General features: G+C 37.8%; 1 protein-coding gene and 1 non-coding gene across 4 annotated transcripts; both read left to right on the top strand.

Annotated features, from left to right (window-relative positions):
* The first annotated feature begins 3,878 nt into the window (after positions 1–3,878).
* Positions 3,879–3,983, top strand: LOC132051302 (small nucleolar RNA R71). Its single transcript, XR_009413674.1, has one exon. It is a non-coding gene; the product is annotated as a small nucleolar RNA R71 (small nucleolar RNA).
* A 5,242-nt stretch (positions 3,984–9,225) lies between these two features.
* On the top strand, positions 9,226–17,190 carry LOC132049846 (uncharacterized). 3 transcript variants are annotated; one of them, XM_059440800.1, is made up of 8 exons: positions 9,248–9,485; positions 10,777–10,891; positions 11,436–11,621; positions 15,036–15,176; positions 15,711–15,819; positions 15,917–15,978; positions 16,434–16,537; positions 16,727–17,190. In XM_059440800.1, exons 3-8 carry the CDS (start codon positions 11,529–11,531, stop codon positions 16,830–16,832), a joined length of 615 nt encoding a protein of 204 aa, XP_059296783.1. In that variant the 5' UTR covers positions 9,248–9,485; positions 10,777–10,891; positions 11,436–11,528; the 3' UTR covers positions 16,833–17,190. The 3 variants fall into 3 exon arrangements, with proteins under 3 accessions (XP_059296784.1, XP_059296783.1, XP_059296782.1); XM_059440801.1 differs by lacking the exon at positions 10,777–10,891 and having other exon boundaries at positions 9,226–9,485; positions 16,400–16,537; XM_059440799.1 differs by lacking the exon at positions 10,777–10,891 and having other exon boundaries at positions 9,253–9,485.
* Positions 17,191–21,791: the final 4,601 nt, after the last annotated feature.

The following is a 21,791-nucleotide window of genomic DNA, read 5'->3' as shown; positions in this document are numbered from 1 at the left end:
GATGGATTTTTAGTCATAATTATGGGAAATTGAGGCGAATTATGAAATGCGAATCATATGAATGAATGACGATTGTTGTTAGCGATAATGTGATGATTATTATGAATGTTGGGAGTTGATATGAAATATGGCGGAAAGTAGTATAAACAAAGGAAATGCTGCCCGAATTTCTATAGCCTTAGTAAGTATGCTTTCACGATGATATAGCTAATGTCGATACGAATTCCATTGAAGGTAAACGAGTGCACTAAAGGAGAACGAGCAAGCAATAGAATAGCATAACGACAAAGGTATGTGAGGCTAGTCCTTTCTTTCCAAGGCATGAGTCATGTGGCATGAATTTCCTTCTTTGCTATGAATGTTTCCATCTCTAAGAAAGTCAAGATCCTCACCCATGAATAGCTATACGAGATACGAGATATGAGATGAATACGATAATGATGATAGTAAGCTAAAGTCTAGAAATGCTATAGCCTATGATATGATGCCTCTAAGAAGTCAATGATGTAATGTATGTAATCTAATGATATTGATCATTATGCACACTCACCTTATGCTTGTTCCTTCAAGGTGAGGCAGAATACGTAAGAATGCTCATAATGACATCGGGGTTCCACGACCTTACGTCACCCCGATAAAGTATGATTATCTATGAGTATACTATGATGAGCTATGATAAGCATGTTATGATAAGCATATTATGATAAGCATGATGTAATGAGTAGATGATGATATCACACCGCGCCTATATAGGCGGGCAAATACCTCCAAGGCGGGCGGTATACACCATGGCCGGACGGCACGGGGGTCACCACTAGTGGGCGACTTGAGATGATATCCCGGACGCGGGATACGCCTGGACGCAGGCTAATGATGATGCTAATGCTATTGATTATTACACCGCACCTATATGGTCGGGCAGCTTATACATTTATGCATAGATGAGACGATGATGAGTATGAAAGTAAGCCAGTATGTATGATGTATTTTATGATTCGGTCGATTCTGATTGCTCCTTATTTTTATGCCTCCCCGCTTAATGATGCTTCATTATTGTTTATGCCTTACATACTCAGTACAATGTTCGTACTGACGTCCTTTCTTCGGACGCTGTGTTCATGCCCACAGGTAGACAGGGAGGTGATCCAGACTCGTAGGAGCTAGCGGTTGATTTGAGAGCACTCCATATTCCGGAGGTGCCACAGATTATCCTTTTGGTACATATTTGTATATTCGTATTTTGGGCATGACGGGGTCCCCGTCCGTCCGTATGTCTAGTATTCCAGTAGAGGCTCGTAGATACGCAGTGTGGATAGTATGGTCCCATGGCTTCTATGTATATGCATGTATATATTATTTTGATAGCCGAAGGGCTTATGTTTATAAAAGCAAATGTATTTCGAAAAATGCCGCTTTATATGATTATGAGCAGATAGTATGAATGATAGCAGATAAGCAGTAAAGTGAGAGGTGTCCGGTGGTTAGCCCCGGATACCCGTCGCGGCCCGTGGTCCGGGTCGTGACATACTCAATCACTAAACCTGGCACGGCTCCTCAGACTTCATCGGCTATTGTAACATTGTCTCAGGCATTCCATCAAACTTGTTTAGAATAGAGTGGTGGACATGCCTTTTTATCAACAAATTGGGTGATTTCACTCACCATCTAACACGACGGAAATCAGTCAATCCAAAGAGGTAAATACCCCTCACACCCAAATTCGAATTCAAACAGAGAACAATATAAAGAAAAGAAAAGAGGTCGAGCTTTGTTACCTGTTGTTCGACTGATGTTAGAGAATAAGCGGGCAACTGAGAGGGACAACTATAAGACCTTGTGAGGATCAAGATTTTATGATGTAGGAGAGGTGTGTGTACAATTATGATAGTATGAGAGTGTGAGTGATACTCTTTTAGCCATTATGAACTTCTTTAGAAAAATTATTTTTTGTGGGGGGAGGGGGTGGGGGGAGGGGGGAGGAGGACATGGGATAAAAAAGGGTTTAGGTTTTTATATTTTTCATGAATTGAGCTGCATATGCGGCCTCAAATGTCGACATCCACATTTACATTAACGAAATCTAAATCCACATCCACGTCTATTTTTAGGAAAGCTAAAATCATGATGATGCCACTTCTTTTAAGGGGAGCTAGTTTATGACCATATTCAAGCCCTTATGTACAAAATCCACTGTGCGTAAATATAAATCCACGTCCTTATCCACGAAATTCATGCCCACATCACAAAACTCATGACGTAGAAAAATGAATTCAAGACTCCAATTGGGACTTCACCCTTCAAGCTTGTATTCGGGAAAGCTTGTCATCTGGTTGAACTTGAACACAAAGCTATGTGGGCGCCGAAAAAGTGAACATGGATTGGGAGGAAGCAACCAAGTCATGCGTTGTTCCAATTAAATGAGATGGATGAATTTCGGTACCAGGCGTATGAGAGTGCAGCACTTTATAAAGAAAGGATGAAGCAATACCATGACAAGAAGATTCTGAAGCGAGAGTTCTACAAGGGCGACTCTGTATTACTGTTTAACTCTCGGCTAAAGTTGCTACCGGGTAAGCTTAAATCCAGGTGGTCGGGTCCGTTTGAGGTGGTAGGTGCTTCACCCCATGGCGCGGTTGAATTGAAGTCCGGAGATGGTACTCGGACATTTAAGGTGAATGGGCAGAGATTGAAGCACTATCACGGAATGGTTTCGGAGGATAGGGTTGTTGATCGCTACAGATTGAAACACCTCGGGACGAACAATGATCTGGTGTACCAAGACAAGGAGTGATTGGTCACCGCCGTCGTGCCGCGACGTTAAATCAAGCGCTTCTTGGGAGGCAACCCAAGTGTAATGTTTATTTTTCTTTGTTGTTCTTCAAACATAATATCAGCAACCTTCTTGTCAGTAGCATTCTCATCAACAACAATGGGTGCTTCAGACTGCACCTCATCCTCATCATCTATTGGTTCAAGATCAATCACCTTCTCATCGCCCCTCGGATTGTTTTGACACTCCTAGTAGTGATGGCAAACACACTGTCTGCACCGCCTCCGCCATTCTTTGGATTTGGAATAGTGTCACTCGGAAGGCCTCCTTTCTACATGAGGGGTCTTCTCTCTAGAAATATCTCTCATCTGTGACTCAAGCTTCGAATAGGCTGGCATATGGGAACCCACCGTCTCTCGGCCCGGATAAAGTTCTCTCGGACTTAGACCGATTTGCCGGAATCTTCCAAATTGCTTGAACCTTCGAACTACCTTGTTGCCGTTTTGGTGGTATATAAGGATTGGAACTCTTGTTCCCAAAGTTGTTCTTGTTGTTGTAGCTCCCTTTGGTTCGCACCACCATAATTATTGTTGTAGTTCCCAGAGTTGTTATAAGCGCCTTGACCTTGTTGAGGTCTCCATTATTCTGACTCTGAAAACCACCCTGGTAATTCTGTCTCTGGTAACCCCCTTGAGAGTTATTCACATAATTAGCATCTTCAATCTGCATAGGGGGTCCTTCATGGAACGGACCATCTTGAGCCTGGGTACATCCTTTTGCAAGACAAATCTTCCTCACAAACATTTACCTTCTTAATCTGGGATTCATCAACTTCTTCGTCGGCAAGGAAATATTTGTTGCAAGTTACGCCAAGGTTTTCGAGTATCTTGATTCTCCTTCACTATATTCTGGATCATAGCACTACCGAACGGTACCACATCAGAATTGTTTGAGTGCCAAGCCTGATTATGAGTTGTCATCTTGTTAAGTATGGTGGTCACCCGTCGATAAGACTTGTTCATAAAACAACCCTCAGCTGCATTATTCGCAACCGACCGCATATTGGATCCAACCCTCGGTAGAACTTCTCCATTAATATGTTCTCCGAAAACCATGATTTGGGCTCTTACGCAAATAATCCTTGAATCGCTCCCATGCTTCATATAATTGTTCCCCACGTCGTTCTTGAATTCATAAATCTTGTCCCGAATTTCACCTTCTTGCTAGGAGGGTACCATTTTGTGAAAACGCACCCACCATCTCTGCCCATGTAGTGATCGAATTTACCGGCGACTTCTCGAACCATGTTCTTGCCTCTCCTGACAAACAAGGAATATTTGAATAACCTCAACCGAATAGCATCTTGTGGAACATTGTTCGGATGTGATTAGCACACACATCCACAAAATTAAATGACATTGAGGGTCATTCTCGGTAGAGTTCGGAAAATACCCCTCAAGCTTCAATAAGCGATATGAGAGGAATCAATTTTCACCGACGCTCCAACTCGAGGCTGAACAATAGCAGATGCATAATCCTCATCTGGAACAAGCTCAACGAACACATTCTCTTCATCTGACTCATTTGTCGGATTGATCAACCGATTCCCCTGGTTACCAGCACGTTGATTTTGCTGATTCTGATTCATATTCACCTGGTTTACACAGAGTAGAAAACAAAGTGTGATGGAATAAGCAAAAGACTTCAATAAAGCAAACACTATTTAGTAATTTCAAAACCGTATTCCTCGGCAACGGCGCCAAAATTTGATACGCTCAAATTACACCTATTAGTGGTATAACGCGGACGTTGTCAAATATAGTAACCCAACAAGGTTGGGGTCGAATCCCACAGGGAATAGGGTGTGAAAAGGTTACTAAACTCGTAGATTGCTATGTTTAGGTCTAATGTCTTAATCCGATGATTTTGGTAGAAATTGGCTTTTTAGTGACTAACTACTAAATATTGATTTGGTGGAAGGTTATGGTAAAAGAAACTAAGGTTGTGTCCCCGTTAGATAGGGTGTATGATCATGGGTATTGATCTTGATATACTTCTAATGGATCATTATATGAATGCACTTAATCTACTATGTGAATCTCTACTATTTCCCAATAAATAAAGATTATATCTTTCTATGATTTTCCCAAATATAAGAAAGTGGTTATGAAGAATGATTAATCATGCCAAGTAAATTCTTCTTATTCTTAAGTGAATTTATTAAACAAAGTTTAATGCTTTGAGTTCTTGTTGTTTATTCTTACCAACCCTAATTATTTTCCCAAGTAAATCAAGGTTTGTGGCTTTAATCAATGTTTGCAACCATTAATTATGAATGAAGAATGAAGAATAAACAAACCCTAATAATCCATTATTTGTATATCAATCACAACCCAATCACAAAACACCCATCAATTGGGTTCACAACCCTAGTAAGGGAAATTAGCTACTCATGACAAAGAACAAGAAACAAGAAATTGAAGAATTCATAATTGCTTACTTTGAATAAAAGAGGAATTGAGAATAATTGGATTGATGTTAGAACCTTCAAAAACTTGAGAGTATTTTATGTTCTAAGTCAAAAACTAAAATTATGAGAGCTCTCTAATAAAACCCTACAATGGACTATTTATATGTTTGGAAAATACACAAGTTACAGATTTGCATTTTAGTCCCGTCAGTACGAAATACGGTCCGTAAATCACTTTACGGACCGTAAAGTGGTTCGGGCCCGGGTCGTCTTCTCATTATCTGTGAAATCTCAATCTTCTAAAGTACGGACCGTAAAGTGGTTTACGGTCCGTAAACCTCCTCGTCGTCTTTCAGCTTCCAAAAGTCAGACTTTCTGCCAACTGCTCGATTGATTAAATACGAGATGGAATACGGACCGTAAACTGAAATACGGTCCGTAAACTCAACTCGTAATTCACCATCTTCCCAACTTGACTTTCTGTTTCTGAAATCCTTTAATACGACCATGGAATACGGCCCGTATTGTAGAATACGGTCCGTAAACTGCATTTACGACCGTTCTGCACTTCAACCGTGATCGAGTTAAATACCTTTCCCGAAAAACACTAGAAAACACGTAAAATCACATAGACTCGCTTAAAAACAAGTAAAACTTATAGCTAAAAAGCATCGATTGTGGCGTAAAATCACGCCACATCAGTTGGCCAATAGAAACCACTTTGAAAAATCTACGATGTCATCCGGGCACTACTATGATGGCCCCCAACGGGCGATGAATGACAAGTTTTAATAATTGGAATCATTTCAATTTCAGGAACGCACCTTCTAATGATGTTATCGGAACAAACCCGAAAGGGAAATGACTCATCCCAATAAAACTTCCAGACACCGTTCAAGAACTTCTTCTTTTGATGGAAATTCAAACCTTCAGGCAAGATGTCGCTAGCAATAAAGTTCGCAAAGTCGGCATACTATGGCACCAAGTCTTGAGAAGCTGCAAATATTTTTTCATCCGGAAAAGATTCATTAATTTCAAGTTCTTCTTTGGGAATCCCATCTTCTTTAAGTGTCGACACATGATTCACTACTTGATTTCACACCCCTTGGGATATTTGATCTCAAAGTCAAATTATTGAAGAAGGAGCACCCATCTTATCAATCTCAGTTTTGAATCCTTCTTGGCCATGAGATACTGGATAGTTGCATGATCGGTGTAGACGATAACACTATACCCTAATAAGTACATCCAAAGCTTCTCAAAAGAAAAGATTATTGTGAGCAACTCTTGTTTGGTTATGGTGTAACTCATTTGAGCACCATTAAGAGTTTTGCTTGCATAGTAAATGGGATGGAGGGTTTTATCACAACTTTTCTCAAGAACAACCCCATGTAGCTACGCTACTAGCATCACATATGATTTCGAAGGGCTTGACTAATCTAAAGACACAATCGGAGCTGAAGTGGGTTTCTCTTTCAAGAACTCAAATGCTTTGAGACATGCATCATCAAACATAAACTTGGAATCTTTTTCTAGCAATTTGCACATTACATTTGCAACTTTGGGGAAGTCCTTGATGAATCTCTTATAAAATCTGGCATGACTCAAAAAGCTTCTAACACCCTTCACGGTAGTAAGATGAGGTAGCTTTAAATCACTGCAATTTTTTATTTGTCTACCTTAATGCATATTCTCGAGATCTTGTAACCAAGAACAATTCCCTCTTAACCATTAAATAACACTTCTCCTAATTGGGAACTAAATTTGTTTCTTCACATCTCTTAAAACATGGGCTAGATTTTCCAAGCAACCAGAGTCTCCAACTACGAAAAATTCATCCATAAAGATTTCTACAGAATCCTCAACCATATCATAAAATATTGCCATCATGCATCTTTGAAAAGTTTCACGAACATTGCACAAATCGAATGACAACGTAAAAGTCCCATAGGGACAAGTGAACATGGTATTTTCTTGGTCCTTGGGGGCAATTGTGATTTGGTTGTATCCTGAGTATCCATCCAAGTAGCAATAAAATGCTCTCGCCACTAGCCTATCATGCATTTGATTCATGAAAGGCATTGAGAAGTGATCTTTCTTTACCCAAGGGTTGGGCTTTCTATAGTCCATGCATATTCTCCACCCATGACCATATGCATTGGGATTAGTTTATTATTCTCACTAGGAACCACGGTCTTACCATTTTTTTTTGGCACACATTAAACCCTAATGCAACTGCAGATATTGCCCAATTGTTCTTGGATCACATTTACAAGCTTCATGGCATGCCAGAAATCATTGTTAGTGATAAAGATCCAATGTTTGTAAGAAATATTTGGTAGGAACTCTTCTCAGCTCATGGTGTCACATTGAGCATATTAACCGCATATCATCTCAGTCTGTCCAACAGACGGAGATGCTCAATAGATGTTTGGAGACATTTCTTAGGTGTTATTGCTCAGATATGTTCACCTACAGATTGGTTCCTCTATCTCTCTTTCGTTGAATAGTGGTATAACATTACCCATCACTCAGCTAGACAAATCACACCTTATGAGGCCCTCTATGGTCAACCCCCTCCCGTACACTTACCCCCTCCCCCCTTATGTTTCAGGAGATGTTGTAGGCGAGGAAGTAGACAGAAACTTAGCAATGAGGAGGTGAAAATGTAGCTTTGTGAGTTCCATCTATGAAAGCACAATAGAGAATGACATTCTATGCCAATAACCACAAGACTCATAAGATCTTTCAAGTGGGAGATTGCGTCTATCTCAAGATCCAACTCTATAGGCAACACACTATTTCTGCTAATAGCCAAGTGCTATGGACCTTACCAAATTCTACAAAAGTTTGGTCCAATAGCCTACAAATTATCCTTACCTTCCCAAGTCACTATACACTCTACCTTCCATGTTTTCCTACTTAAACCATGATACAAGATCCCAGATACCATCAATCACCCTCTTATCCTGATTTAGTCATCTTTTACTGTCTAGTTCCTACGGCAGTTATAGACAGAATAATGATCAAAAAGGGAAATCGAGTAGCACTTCAAGTTCTGGTTCAATGGAACCAACTAACTCCTGATCAACTTATGTGGGAGGATCATCATGCCCTGAAGATGAGATCTTCACATTTCTTCCTTGAGAACAAGGAAGATTCTTAAGGGAGGAGAGTGTTGTGTATGCTAGAGTTGTACCAAGAGCTTGCATGACGGTACCTAGCCGTTAAATGAGGAGTTTAATTGTCTTTTATATACACATTTTAGTCCCTTGTGTTTTTAAGTTGTTAGTTTGTTTATTTCCAATTAAGCCCAAAGGCTTTGCCTTGTTAAGCATATTCCATCCACCTGCCAAGTTAGTAACTGGCAAAGTACTAGTCGTCCTTATATGACTTAGGATAGCTGTCAAATTAAAGCTGTAATTATTCCCTCTTTATATATCAATGATTATCTCATAATTTAGCTCTAGATTTTAGTCTAACTTTTCTCTATTTTCTTGTTGCTCTTCAAAGCTTTGATCGCAGCACCCTAACATCTGTTCAAATACTAACTGAAGGAAACAGATGTGCGTTATTGTTAAATTCGACTAGTTTACTCTTTGTTTGTGCTATTCTCGATTTCGATATAGAATCTCGCACCCTCTTGGTGCCAGATTAAAGTCTGAGGAAATGGTCTCTTATAGCCACATAAAATATTGAATAGAAGAAAATAACTTTGTTCGATTTTGTGTCTTATCTTTAGATATCTTATTGATAAAAATAAATATCAAAAGGATATAAAACTAAAAATAAATTTATAAAGCATTACAAAATCAATTGACCTGCCAAGGAAATTTTCGCTGGTTGTCCTTTTCTGGAATAATCGTTTACCAAATGACCATTTCTTCAATCAATTTGTTTATCTTTTAAACCGTGGTCTAAAATTTCTTTTGAGCAAACTGAAAATCTTACGAGAAAACGTAGATCACTGTTTAAAATTCTACTATAAGTTATTGCAAGAAAAACAAAATAGACGACAATCTAATATTTCATCTATAAAATTGAGTAATATATCATCAAACATTAGACTTAAGAGTCACCCCAACGTTAAAATAGTACAAATTCCAAATGTTGACCCCCAAGAAAAGTAAATTTGCACAAATCATCCATGTTTTAAGTTAAAATAAAATTTCGGTGGATATATACATACAAAATTCAGTACCCAAACAGCAACATCAACTTCTGCTGATTCCTTCTTTGATTCAGGTTTCATTTCTCTTTCAAATCACTAATTACTACTTTAATTTTTTCTTTTCTTTTTTCGTATATGTACAATTTACAATATTGGATCACAAAAGAATTGGTGTTATTTGTAGTATTACAGCTCAAAAATCTAAATCGGTACTTTAGGTTTTTTTTTTTTTTTTTTTGGAGTACTAATTCTGGTTGCAATATCTGGGAGAATAACTTTTTTTTTTTAAATCTTAAGTCCTTATTTAAGATAATTAACAAAATTGAATAATGTTGCATAATTAATTTGATCTATATGCAACAATGACAACAAATACTTCTCTGTTCTAGACAAGTTGGGGTTATTTTATTTTGTGTGTTAATTTTTATTTTTAATTATTGTATTTCAATGGAAATGCTAATGGTGTACATAAAGATCACACATATATATTTGGTTGTTTGAATGTACTGAAAGTGAAAAAAATGAAAAGTGTTTTCAAAGTTGGAATTTTCATGGCCAAAGCTGATTTTCAAATAAAGTGAAAAATTCTCATGGCCAAACGGGTCCATAGTAAATGATGGACTGAACATTAGTGTTTATTACTCTATCTGTCCCGGTGTGGAGGATAATTGTCGTCCCCAAATATAAATGACGCCGTTCTACTAATAATATTACTCCCTCGTTTCAATTTGTTTGTTTGGTTTTGACTTGGCACGGAGTTTAAGAAAGTAAAGATGACTTTTGAATCTTGTGGTCTTAAACTAAAGATATGTGTAATATACTAAAATGCTCTTTAATCTTGTAGTCTTAAGCATGCCATGTGGAAAGTTGGAATTAAAGAGTTACTAGAAAAGGAAAGAGGCATTCTTTTTGAAACGGAATAAAAAGGAAAGTAAGACAAATAAATTGAAACTGGGGGAGTATTAGTTACTTTTGTGGTGTGGGGTGGATTCACTAGCACTGTAATGCCAATTCCTGAGATTGTTGTTGATCCTTGATATTTAGGGCTGCATAATATTCAGTTGGTGGGATAGAAGAAGAGTAATTCTCTCTTCGTTAGAAGTTACAGTTAATTAAGTGGTAACTTCAGAAAGAGAGAGTTGCGGTACCAGCTACTCCTCCGGTTCATAATAAGTATCCACTTAGCCTTTTTATTTTGGTCCAAAATAAGTGTCCGCTTACATAATCAAGAAGGAATTAACTTTATTTTTTCAGATTTGCCCTTAGTAAGTGCTAAGTGACCAGATCCCACGGTGTCCAGTTAATAGTAATATGCAAATTTTAATTAAAGATAGTTTAGTCAAAATATCATTTTTTTTTTTGTAGGAGTTAGTATTTTCTTAAGGGGTGTGCTAAAGGCTGAGTGAACAATTATGTTGAACCAGAGGGAGTATAAGCTACGTTGCTTGAATTCTCCAAAAATGCCACCGGGTGTATATAGGTACCTCCAAAAGTATTGCATTTTTTAAGGATCCGACACAGGTGCGATAACATTTGTGGAGGATCTGAGCAAGGCCATTACAAGCATGTGTATTGAGATGCGAATGGGGTTTTCCAGCTGCCAGCTGGGTTTGTAGAACTCCTAATTACTGATATTGGGACTTCAATTGCATTTCTACGTGCCTAGCGAGCATCATGATTGTTATGGGCATCCTTTCCCAAATATAAGAATGTTCATTCACTTTAGTACTCCGTTCGTCCCAATTTATGTGACACCATCTGATTTGGCACGGAGTTATGGAGGAAAAAAAAGACTTTTGAAATTTGTGGTCCAAAAATAAGCCTTAGATATTTGTGTGGCTGTAAATCATCTCATAAAAGTTAAATTGTTTCTAAATATAGAAATGTGACATTCTTTTTGGGACAGACTAAAAAGGAAAGTGTGCCACATAAATTGGGACAGAGGGAGTATAAGATTTAGTTTGTTCATATTGACATGTCTCTTTTGCTATCCATGGAGATGGTAATGGGTCCTTTCCTTTCAGGTTTCGTTGTGATGAGTGATGACTAGAGAACAAGTCGCCATATAGCCTGTTGCAATTTGTAGTGAATCATAGAGGAAACAGAAGAATATAGAGATGTTTTCATTGTTTTATGGACTATACAAATACATGTTTAGCAAGACAGAGTTTCATGTCCTTATTCTTGGAATTGACAAGGCTGGGAAAACGGTACATTATTAACTATTTTCTTCCTTCATTTTTTTTTTTTTTAATAACTTTGACATGCGATGTTTCATGTACTTTATGCATCTATTTTTACGTTTAATAGTTTTTAACCACTTTTTATTTTGTTTTTGATAAGGCTTTGATGATTTTAACATCCTGCCCACAAAACATGACTATATATATCTCTGTGTTTCATTATTTAGTGAAACATAGGATTTGAAGCTATATATGGTACCTCTGGTTGTCTTAAATCAGTTTTGTAGTGGGTTTGAGACCAGCGGTAGGTTTTGAAATTCTAGAAGTGGTCTTTTGGGGGCTAGTCGTCCATCTCAAAATTAAATGTATTTCCGGTAGGTCATCGTTTAGGTGTCTTACTTTATATCGCAATGATCTTTAAAGTTCACCACTAAAACACTTACAGATCTAGAATAACTTAAGGACAGAAATTCCTCTAGGTTTACATGTTAAAAATATGAGAGGGAGGGGTCAAATGGCTAATATATGGATGGAAGCTGAGGTAATAGTTGTGTTCTTTTACTGTTTTGTGGCTGCAAAGATTATGCGAAGTGTGTAAGGAAATGCAGAAACAGCGGTGAATAAGTATAGGATAGAGAAGAAAGATGGGAAAGAAAGGAAACAGGAGAGAGAGAGAGATAAAGGAAAAGTAATCACTTGAAGCTGCTCTGAGATCATTGTATTCACTGTGTCAAACACAAAGATTAACATGGCTTTTGTGAGAGGGAAAGCTTAAGAAAAGACCAGAAGTAAGCACCAACTTTTGAGTCTTTGACAAGCCCCAAGGTAGTTCAATTATTGAAGTTTGTCTGAGAATTTGGATTACACTTCATGTTGTAATATTTTCCAAACTTTCCTGGATTAATATTTATATCATTTCTTGCTGGTTTGGGAAAAATCGACCATGAAGAGTTAAAAAGAGGGCACCTCCTTTAATATCCCAGTTTAATCAATAGAATTCTTCATCAGACATTGTCCTCCTTGATAGAGACTCTTCGTAACTAAAATGTCTTCAGTTTCCTCCTGAACAGTAGAAGCAGCAACCACATTCATCTTATTAACATCTCCGCGATGGACTGTCTATGGAAGACATTGCTAATTCCCGTGTTCTCTGGCAGTTTGATGTCCTGCATTTTGATAATGAAGCTACTTTTTAGTGTGGGTTGGGAATTGTTTCTGGTCACTGAACATTAATATAAATCCCCACCTTCAAATTCTTCTCATCGTCAATGTAGAGCTGGATAACTTTTGTAATCTGCATTACTATAGATAATCTTGGGTCGTACATTAGTATGGATTTGATGAGCTATGCTCAGTGAATGCTTTCCTGTGGTAGCCCGAGAAGGGTGAGGGAACCAAGTCAATAGGTTTCCTTGGTTGCATACCCATCTGAATTTCAAAGGGCCTGGGACCAGTGGTTTGGTTGACACTTGACGGAGCTATTGAGGGTTATAGCTTGGTGCTCTGAGATGGCAAATTTGACCAGGATCAATACTTAGGGAGTCTATCGAGTCACATGAACTGGACTTTCTCTATGCAGTCTATGGTGGTTGCCATGATACTGCTGAAATTTATATAAATCTATTAGAAAGTAACGAGCCTGTGGAATTGCTGATGAACCTCCGTGGATGATGTAAATGTTAATCCAAGAAAGTTTGAAAAGTTGATGTTACCTTTATCAAAAAAAAAAAAAAAAAAAAAAAAAATTTGAAAAGTTCTCTGAGCAGAATTCTGCTTGTAATTTAAAACCAAGCATTGCTATGTGATAAAATTAAACGGTGAAGTTGGGCAGCCTACCTTCTTGATGGATTATCAATAGGGGAAACAATACTAGTCAATGAATCTTAAAATTCTTGTCTCAAGTTGGACCCTGATTGGACCGCAAGATAAGGTCAAACAAGATTGCTAGAAATGTAGACAAATCACTGCCAGAATCTTGAGTAAAACCCTAGATTAAGATGATGAATTGGAGAAAAGGAGAAGAGTATCTTTGGTTAAAACTTCTGCCAATTCCAAAATCTTCAGACTATGAACCATCCAGGCATCTTTCGCATACCCAAGAATGTGGCTAGTGGTCAATGAAGTGGGTCGAGAACCATGAGGGTCTCGGGTTCAAATCCCAAAGAGACAAAAACACTAAGTGATTTATTCTCATATGTTCTAGTCTTGGTAGATAGAGTTACCTGGTACTTGTTGCTGATGGGAGATAGCAGGTATCTCGTGGAATTAGTTGAGGTGCAGGCAAGCTGGCCCGGAGATCACGGTTATAAAAAATAAAAATAAAATCTAGATATCTAGAAACATGCACATATCTACTGATGGAGCACATGTTCTTAAACTTAGGAAGCAAGAAGACAAAAAAAAAAAAAAAAAAAAAAAGAGAGAGAGAGAGAAAGAAGTAGTCCATATCCTTTGTGAAGAAGAGATTATGGGAGTAACAACAGGGTCTTTTGGCCTTGGAAAAGGATTTGGTTTAGCAAGGCTAACAACAAAGGTGTTTTGGCCCTGAAAAATTTTTGTTTTAGCAAGGCTCCTTTGAAGATCTCTTGCTTCTCTTGGATTGCGGCTAGGGAGGCACTTACTCATTCCAATCTCCAAAAGAGGGGATTTCAACTTTGTAGTAGATGCCCCATGTGTGAAGAGCACTCTGAAGATGTTGGCCTCCTCTTTTTGCATTGTAGGGTTAATAGTCAGCTGTGGAGCATGTTTCTGGCAATCCTTGGCATATGTCCAGGATTGTGCAAGAAATCACACAAGACCTGGAATACCATCCCTCAAGCCAGTTGGATTGTTTGGCTCGAAAGAAATGACAGAATTTTTGAAGCCATAGGAGAAATTTACATAGCCTTAAACAAGGATGTAATTTTTTTTGCTAGCTTTTGGGTGGAACCTGGTTATTGTACAGGATGTTGATGCAAATTTAGATACAAGAGGGGATCTGCACAATCTGTAGTTATGTCTTCTCGCAGTGGCTTAGTGCAAGCATTTATTATATCTTCGGTTACTTTTAAAAATAAATTAGCGTATGGGAGTAGACTACAATACAACAGTACTAGAGCTAGAGTGGAATGTGGATATATGAGTGAAGTCCATTTTAGCTTTACTCTATAAGATGGAAAGTTGTCCTTCATACTTATTAAAGTAAAGTTGTCCCTGAAATTACTGTAGTGTGCTGTGAACACTGATCTGAATTGCATCTTTTTTTTTTTTTTTTTTCCTTGACATGCCACTGATCTTAATTGCCTTATTACTCTTTTTTATTTGCTTTTGATTTTTAATCTTTTGTAACTTCCCTTTCCTTTTGTGCGAATTTCACATGCTTAGCCATTACCAGATATTTTATCAAAGTCTAGTCTTGAAAGGTTTCTTTCTAATCTTCCTTTTTTATTATTAAATTTCTAGACATTGTTAGAGAAATTAAAGTCACAATACTCAAACTTGGAAGGCCTGCCACCAGATCGTATTGTTCCAACTGTGGGGCTCAATATTGGTCGTGTTGAAGCATCAAATTCAAAGCTTGTGTTTTGGGATTTAGGAGGTCAGGTATGAACTTGCTTCCTGTGATCTCTGAGATGATTAAATTTTCCATTTTAGAACCGTAAAGGGTTAAAATAAATGCAGCAGCGGATAAAATGTATGATGTCTGACAAAAGACAAGGTAGAGGTGCTTGACATCAGGCATCTGTTTTATACTTATAAGTTTGATGATGAAGTGCATGTTTTGTTATCACAGTTGCATGATATTTGGTGTATATTGTTCAACTTATGATGGTCATCTTCTACTCTTCTTTAGGACATATATATCCCAAAAGGATATATAGAAACAGCTCTTTCAAGCATGACCCTTGTAATAATGGGTTGTGGAATTATACAATATTCTTACATTTTCTCGCTAGAGCTTAGTCAACAGATAGGAGGGTGTCAGTTCTCTGACAGCAAGATACTTTTTATTTATTTCAGCCGGTTATAGACATTCATATAAGTTTCTCTGACTAACATGAGACTGTTTATACTTCTCTGACAGCAAGATATTCATATAAGTTTCTCTGACTAACATGAGACTGTTTATACTTCTAGCCTGGTCTTCGCTCGATCTGGGAGAAGTATTATGAAGAGGCACATGCTGTGATATTTGTTGTTGATGCTGCTTGTCCATCACGCTTTGAGGACTCCAAATCTGCACTTGGTATGTACTGTTGTTTAGTCATGTTTACAAGATTTTGTCTAGTTCACCATTAGTGGGCATCATGGTTTATTTATTTTTTTACTTCAATGACTGGCAGAAAAAGCTCTCCGGCATGAGGATCTGCAAGGAGCACCACTTCTGATATTAGCAAACAAGCAGGTAAGGCACAAAGCAGTTTATTCCACACAAAAGAGGTTCTTTATAGTGGATGTTATTAATTGAACCGAGCACAGCTTTTTCTCTCTTCCTTGTCTACTTCATTTGTCTATAATAATTATATTTCTGTAATCTCTGGATTTAATAATGTTTGTACTTTATTTGCCAAGACTTGATGTTTTTTCATTATATTTCTTGTTTTATCGTTGTCAAGAAGGATTCTATTCTACATGTGCCTCCCATCAGAAAAGAAAAAAGAGATTCAGAATATGCGACTAGCAGATACCGACTTCAGTGCTATAGATATTCCCTTGATTCCTTTATAAGTGTTTTGCTTATCTGGCTTCGCCTGACTTTTTCCGGAGGGAGATGGTGCCAGTTGACTTATGACATTAATTTTTTTTTTTGTGCTTGATGTGACTAGTCATTTGCTTATGCGCATCAATTTGTCAAAGCAGGACCTTGCAGATGCTGTATCAGCGGAAGAACTTGCTCGGTATCTGGATCTCAAGAAACTCGATGAGAGAGCTTACACCTTTCTAGCTGTTTCAGCCTATGATGGGTGAGTAATACTTCTTCTTTATCAGTATCACACATAAGAAAAACTATATTCTCCAGGTTAGTCGTATAGAAGACCATTGCATAAAACCATTTTCCCAGAAGGTTTGACACATTATGGTTTAAAAGCTCTACCTAAGAAGCTCTGCAAACAAGCTTGAATAATACAAGCTTTTCGCTTGCTTGATTGCAGGTTAGGAATTAAGGAAAGTGTGAATTGGCTCGTAGATGTAATGGAGAGGAGTAAGAGAACTGAAATGTTGCAAATCCGAGCAGGGGCAAACCTTAGTTCTACTTAGAAGGATTCCTCCATATCGCAATAATTATTACCATACCATTCCTGTAACTTTTGTAAGTAAATCAGGCTCACATTTTAATCCCTTGTTACCTGATATTGGAATTTCGCCAGTGATACGTGTAAAATGTGCTGTTAACCTCCACACTGCAACAATGGGTGAAGTTTACCTTCAAATTCTGCTTCCTCCTTATAAAGTCTCTGATTCTCACCGTCGATGACTTGTATCGCTTTTCATTCTGAATGGAAACCAGTTTATCCACTACATTCATATGATACCGATGGGTGAGATGGAGCATGTGGCAAGATATTTCTTTTATTTGACAATGTCAAGAACAATATAAGAGTAAGATTTCTGACTAGTCCATTGGCAGATTACTTGTACAGACATTTCTTGAACTTTGTGGATCCCTACTTATTACAATGTTCTGGGAAGGAGGGAAAGAGAGTAGGAAGAGGGCCAGAGTGACATGGTGTGATGTCAAGTGATTCAACTCATATATAACAGACTCGTACGTTGTATTTTTTGCACAGAAGGGTGCGCGTTCAATAAAGTTGCAATGAAGATTATGGATTCAATTGTCACTAGAGAAAAAAATTGGGTGATCTCTTTCTATATTTTTGGTTGGCAAAGTTACCTGGTATGTGTTGTCACGCCCCGAATCATAGCACGGCGTAACATGGCACTCGGTGCCTAACTGCATGTGACCGAGCGAATCACATGGCTTGCTGAATCATCATGAGGCATACATGAGCGGAAACATAACGTGAAGTGCATGATGAGCTTTTGTAAAACGTAGTAAGTCATAATACTTAATAAAATATTTGTCTAAACATGAGTGCGGAAATAACATGAATGAGCCAAAATGACTATACGACTCCGAATGTCTGACATCACATAACTGACTTGTCTAGTCTATGAAACTTCTATTATGAGTCTGATTGGAAAACATACTTACTGGGACAAGGCCCCTAGCATACCTTTAGATGCAAAACTAATTAAAGAATGACAATGTCTAAACCTTGAATGAGATGGGGCTCACCAATAAGCTAGTATGTGCAGATCCTAATGAGTAGAGGCGTCGTCCTGTAAATCGGTACCTGCATCGTGAAATGCAGCTCCGGCAATAAAGGGACGTCGAAAGACATTGAATGTCTTGTATGTAAAGCAACCGAAAGAAATAATATGGGACATGGAATAACATGATAAGACCGAAATCGAAAACCCGATACATGAACATGAGCATGAGTACGAGCATGGATACATATATATATAAAACATACGTAAAACATGATAAGTAGGAGAGCATTTCATAAACCGACCATGTGATATCACCACGTGGGTACGTGGAGTCGGCCTCGCCGGACCGACAGAGCCCCCATACCTTGCCGGTATGAGGTGGTAACGTGCTCGATGGATCCATTCGGCGTAAAATTAAGGTATCGTCCTAACTGGACGGAGCGATCCTTGTCCTACGGTGGCTACGTAGTTTCGGGCTATCTGAGCCTTCTCGGTAATTCGTGCAACTCCCAAAAACATGAACATAATATAGTTGGCTAAGAAGCCCATGATTTTCGTGAAATAACTTGTAATCATGATTTCACGAAGTAACTTGTAACATAGCTTGTATCATGGTTTCATGAGATAACTTAGCATGGTTTCATGAAATAACTTGTATTTAGCATGTACATTTCTTGAATCATGGCATGAAAGCAATTATATGATTTAATTGCATGAAAACTTGTAGACATATAGGATATTCATGAAATAATCATTCTTAGTCAAAAACATGCATGCAAGAATCCATGGAATACAAAATATGGGTTTTCATGAATTACGGATAGATTCTCAATAATCATAATGAGTATCAAGAACACAATGATAGAATAATAGCAATTCAAACATAATATAGTCATAGACATGGACCTAGGGTTATCATGAGCATAGTATAGAATAGAAATCCTAGTTTTGTAAAGTTTCATACTTTATGGATTAGGAGGCATGGGGAAGAACAATGATGTTCCCACACGTAGATAGTAACTCTACATACCTTAATCGCTCCAAAACTTGAATTAAAGACTTGAGCTTTGAAGAGAATTTCCAAAATCTTGAATTCTTGAACCTTGAGATGGGTTTCTTGAAAACCCTAGTTTTTGGAATGATGATTTCTTGTTTAGATTACAAGGATATGTATTAGAATTGACTTGGAATAATGAAGAGCTTACCTTAGTGTTCTTGATGATGGAAAAGGGGTCGGAGGTCGTTCTAGGCTTGAAGGAATGAAAAATAATGATTTGAACCGATATGGACGAATATATAGTGTTTTGGAAAATTGCATTTTACGGCCAGCAAAGTAATCGCGTATTTTGAAATACGGGCCGTATTTTGAAATACTTGGCCCATATTCCGTATGGGATCGCATCATCTTTTCGAAAATGGCCATAACTCTTTGCAAAGATGTCCGTTTGACCGCCATAATATACCGTTGGAAAGGTATTTCAAAGCTCTACAACTTTCATCAAGGAAGTTTCCCAAATTCCAAATGCGTTTTGAAATACAAAGCCGTATTTTAAAATACGGTCCCGTATTTAACAATGTAACATCCAAATGCCAAATTCCGGAATGTTCGTAAATCCTTGGTACCCGTTTACGTTTTGAAATACGGGCGGTATCAAATACGGTCCGTATTTAACAATGTAACATCCAAATGCCAAATTCCTGCAATGCTCGAAAATCCTTGGTACTGGGCCATTTACGACTTGAATTACGGCCCGTATATCCGAAATACGGTCATCGTTCATGGGCGTAAACCCCCATCTTACAACTGAACAGGGAAATTCCAATTCTCACATCCTTTATCTGATTTTCTAAGTCTAGGATCATGGTCAAAGCTTAGGTTAAAGATACGAGGTGTTACATGTGTAATGGTGGATGGATGCAGGTCTTCCTGTGAAATAATTAAGATGTGAACAAACTGAGTTGGACACCACTATTTTTGTAAATAGAAACTTTAGTAGTAAGTTTTATTTCCAATTTCAAAAAAAAATGTAGTAATTTTTATTTCCTCCTTCTCTAAGTAATACTCAACTGGGAAATCACGAGCTTAGATTTGAAGTGTCAAACTTTGGGTCGATTTTCCCCCCTGGAAATTGGTTACTTTACCTTCTACAGTCTAAAAATGTTTTTTTTTTTTTTTTTGGGGGGGGGGGGGGGGGTGGTGTTGGATTTCTGTGTTCTTTTACGCAATTATGGATAGCTTATTCAAAACTTGTTTTCCACACGCATAATCTTACACATTCCAAATATATTGTTAAGTAGAGTGAGTTCATACATCAAATTTGCATATAGTAAGCTTTTCTTTGGACCATACAAGGCATCTTTCAAAACGAAGCACATTGGGCTGGCTAATCCAGACGCATCGTGTAGGTCCACTAAAGGGGTTAAACACTTCCTACCAAGAGATCCTCTATTTTCAAGGTTCAAACCCGAGATTTTTTTATCAAGGAGTAAGGAATTCCTACAATCCCAACACAACCCCTTCATGGTCATAAACAAATATTTTTGTGGTTCTTCCATAGAGCAGTTAATTTGTTTTGAAGCTTTTCATGTGTGACTTCTTCTCCTCCTCTTTCTCTCTTTTCCACCCTCAAATCTCCATGTATTTTCTTTCCCGAACACTTTACTTTGTTCCTCATTTTCTAATATTCGCATTTATTCTTTGATAATGGAAGGAAACCAAAAAGTAAAAAAAAGGAAGACGAAATATGAAGGTATAATTTGCAATTATTCATGTGTAGAAATTAAGAAAAATGAAGGCCCATGCGGCCATGCCATATGCCATACCGCATAGGGAATAGTATCAGTTATGACAACAGCATAATTCAATAGCGTATTGTGTCAAGGACTACTAAGCATGTGTTGGTTGAGTGAATAGGTATGTCAAGGATTGCCTTTGCACCCTCAGAGATGAGTTCTCCTTCGCTTTTGGTGTTGTCGTTTGGCTTAGAAAGGAGATTCCACCATCAGAAATCTTATTTTCCTTCCAAATTACTACAAATTCTACTTCTCCTTCTTTCTCTTCTTTTTCTGGTTGGATTGAAATGATTTTTGTTGAGTGCAGCAATGGGTTGGTGATCTAATGGTGGTTGGATGATGGTGCTACGGTGATTTTGAGTACTGTTGAGATGACTGTGTACTGGATTGACTTTGAAGGAAGGTGTATATCTGTGTATTTGCATGTACATCTGCATGTGATAATAACGTGATATACAATTTAGTAATGACGTTTTCAAACTCAATTTCAGCTTCGAATTTTGACTCCTGCTCAGTTGAAATCACCTCTAGTCTTCCTCAAATTTTATATAGAGGACTAGGGTCGTTCATGTGTCTACAACAAATATCAAATGCGGCCACTTAAGAACTACTAACAAATTTCAGATTTCAAATTCAAGTTTCAAATGAACATTTGATTGTGGTTCTTCGAAATTTTCTTCAATTATTCACCAAATCGGAGGATATTCACCAAAGATATACTTTTTGTTTGAGCAGCGGCGCAGCAGCACGAAAGCCGGTCTTACCTTCTACTCCCTCCGGATAAAAAAGTGTCCACTTAGCCTTTTTTTTTGGGTAAAAAAGAGTGTCCACTTATCAAATCAAGAAAGAATTAACCTTATCTTTTCAGATCTGCACCATTAACTGCTATGTGATCAAATCCCAATACCTATTTAATTAGAGGCAGTTTAGTCAAATTATCTATTTTTGTCTAGAAGTTAGTATTTTCTTAAGAGGTGTGTAAATAGCTAAGTGAACACTCTTTTTAATCTGAAGGGAGTATTATATTAGTAAAGGGACTTTAGACTGGACTAATAAGATATATAGGGATTTTCCCTTTACTAGTAAGAGGCAAATGGAATATAATGATGTGGTGGAATCAATTGATGATCAGAAAAAGAAAAGAAAGGG

Source organism: Lycium ferocissimum, chromosome 3 (genome assembly GCF_029784015.1).
Source record: "Lycium ferocissimum isolate CSIRO_LF1 chromosome 3, AGI_CSIRO_Lferr_CH_V1, whole genome shotgun sequence".
NCBI lineage: Eukaryota > Viridiplantae > Streptophyta > Magnoliopsida > Solanales > Solanaceae > Lycium > Lycium ferocissimum.
Note: the sequence above shows the minus strand (reverse complement) of the source record. Positions and strands in the feature narration are given on the sequence as shown.

Coding starts and splice junctions, on each gene's coding strand:
- LOC132049846 (XM_059440800.1), top strand. CDS start 11,529: ATGTTTTCATTGTTTTATGGACTATACAAATACATGTTTAGCAAGACA. Junction 15,820..15,916: donor GGACTCCAAATCTGCACTTG/GTATGTACTGTT, acceptor AATGACTGGCAG/AAAAAGCTCTCCGGCATGAG. Junction 15,979..16,433: donor TGATATTAGCAAACAAGCAG/GTAAGGCACAAA, acceptor TTGTCAAAGCAG/GACCTTGCAGATGCTGTATC.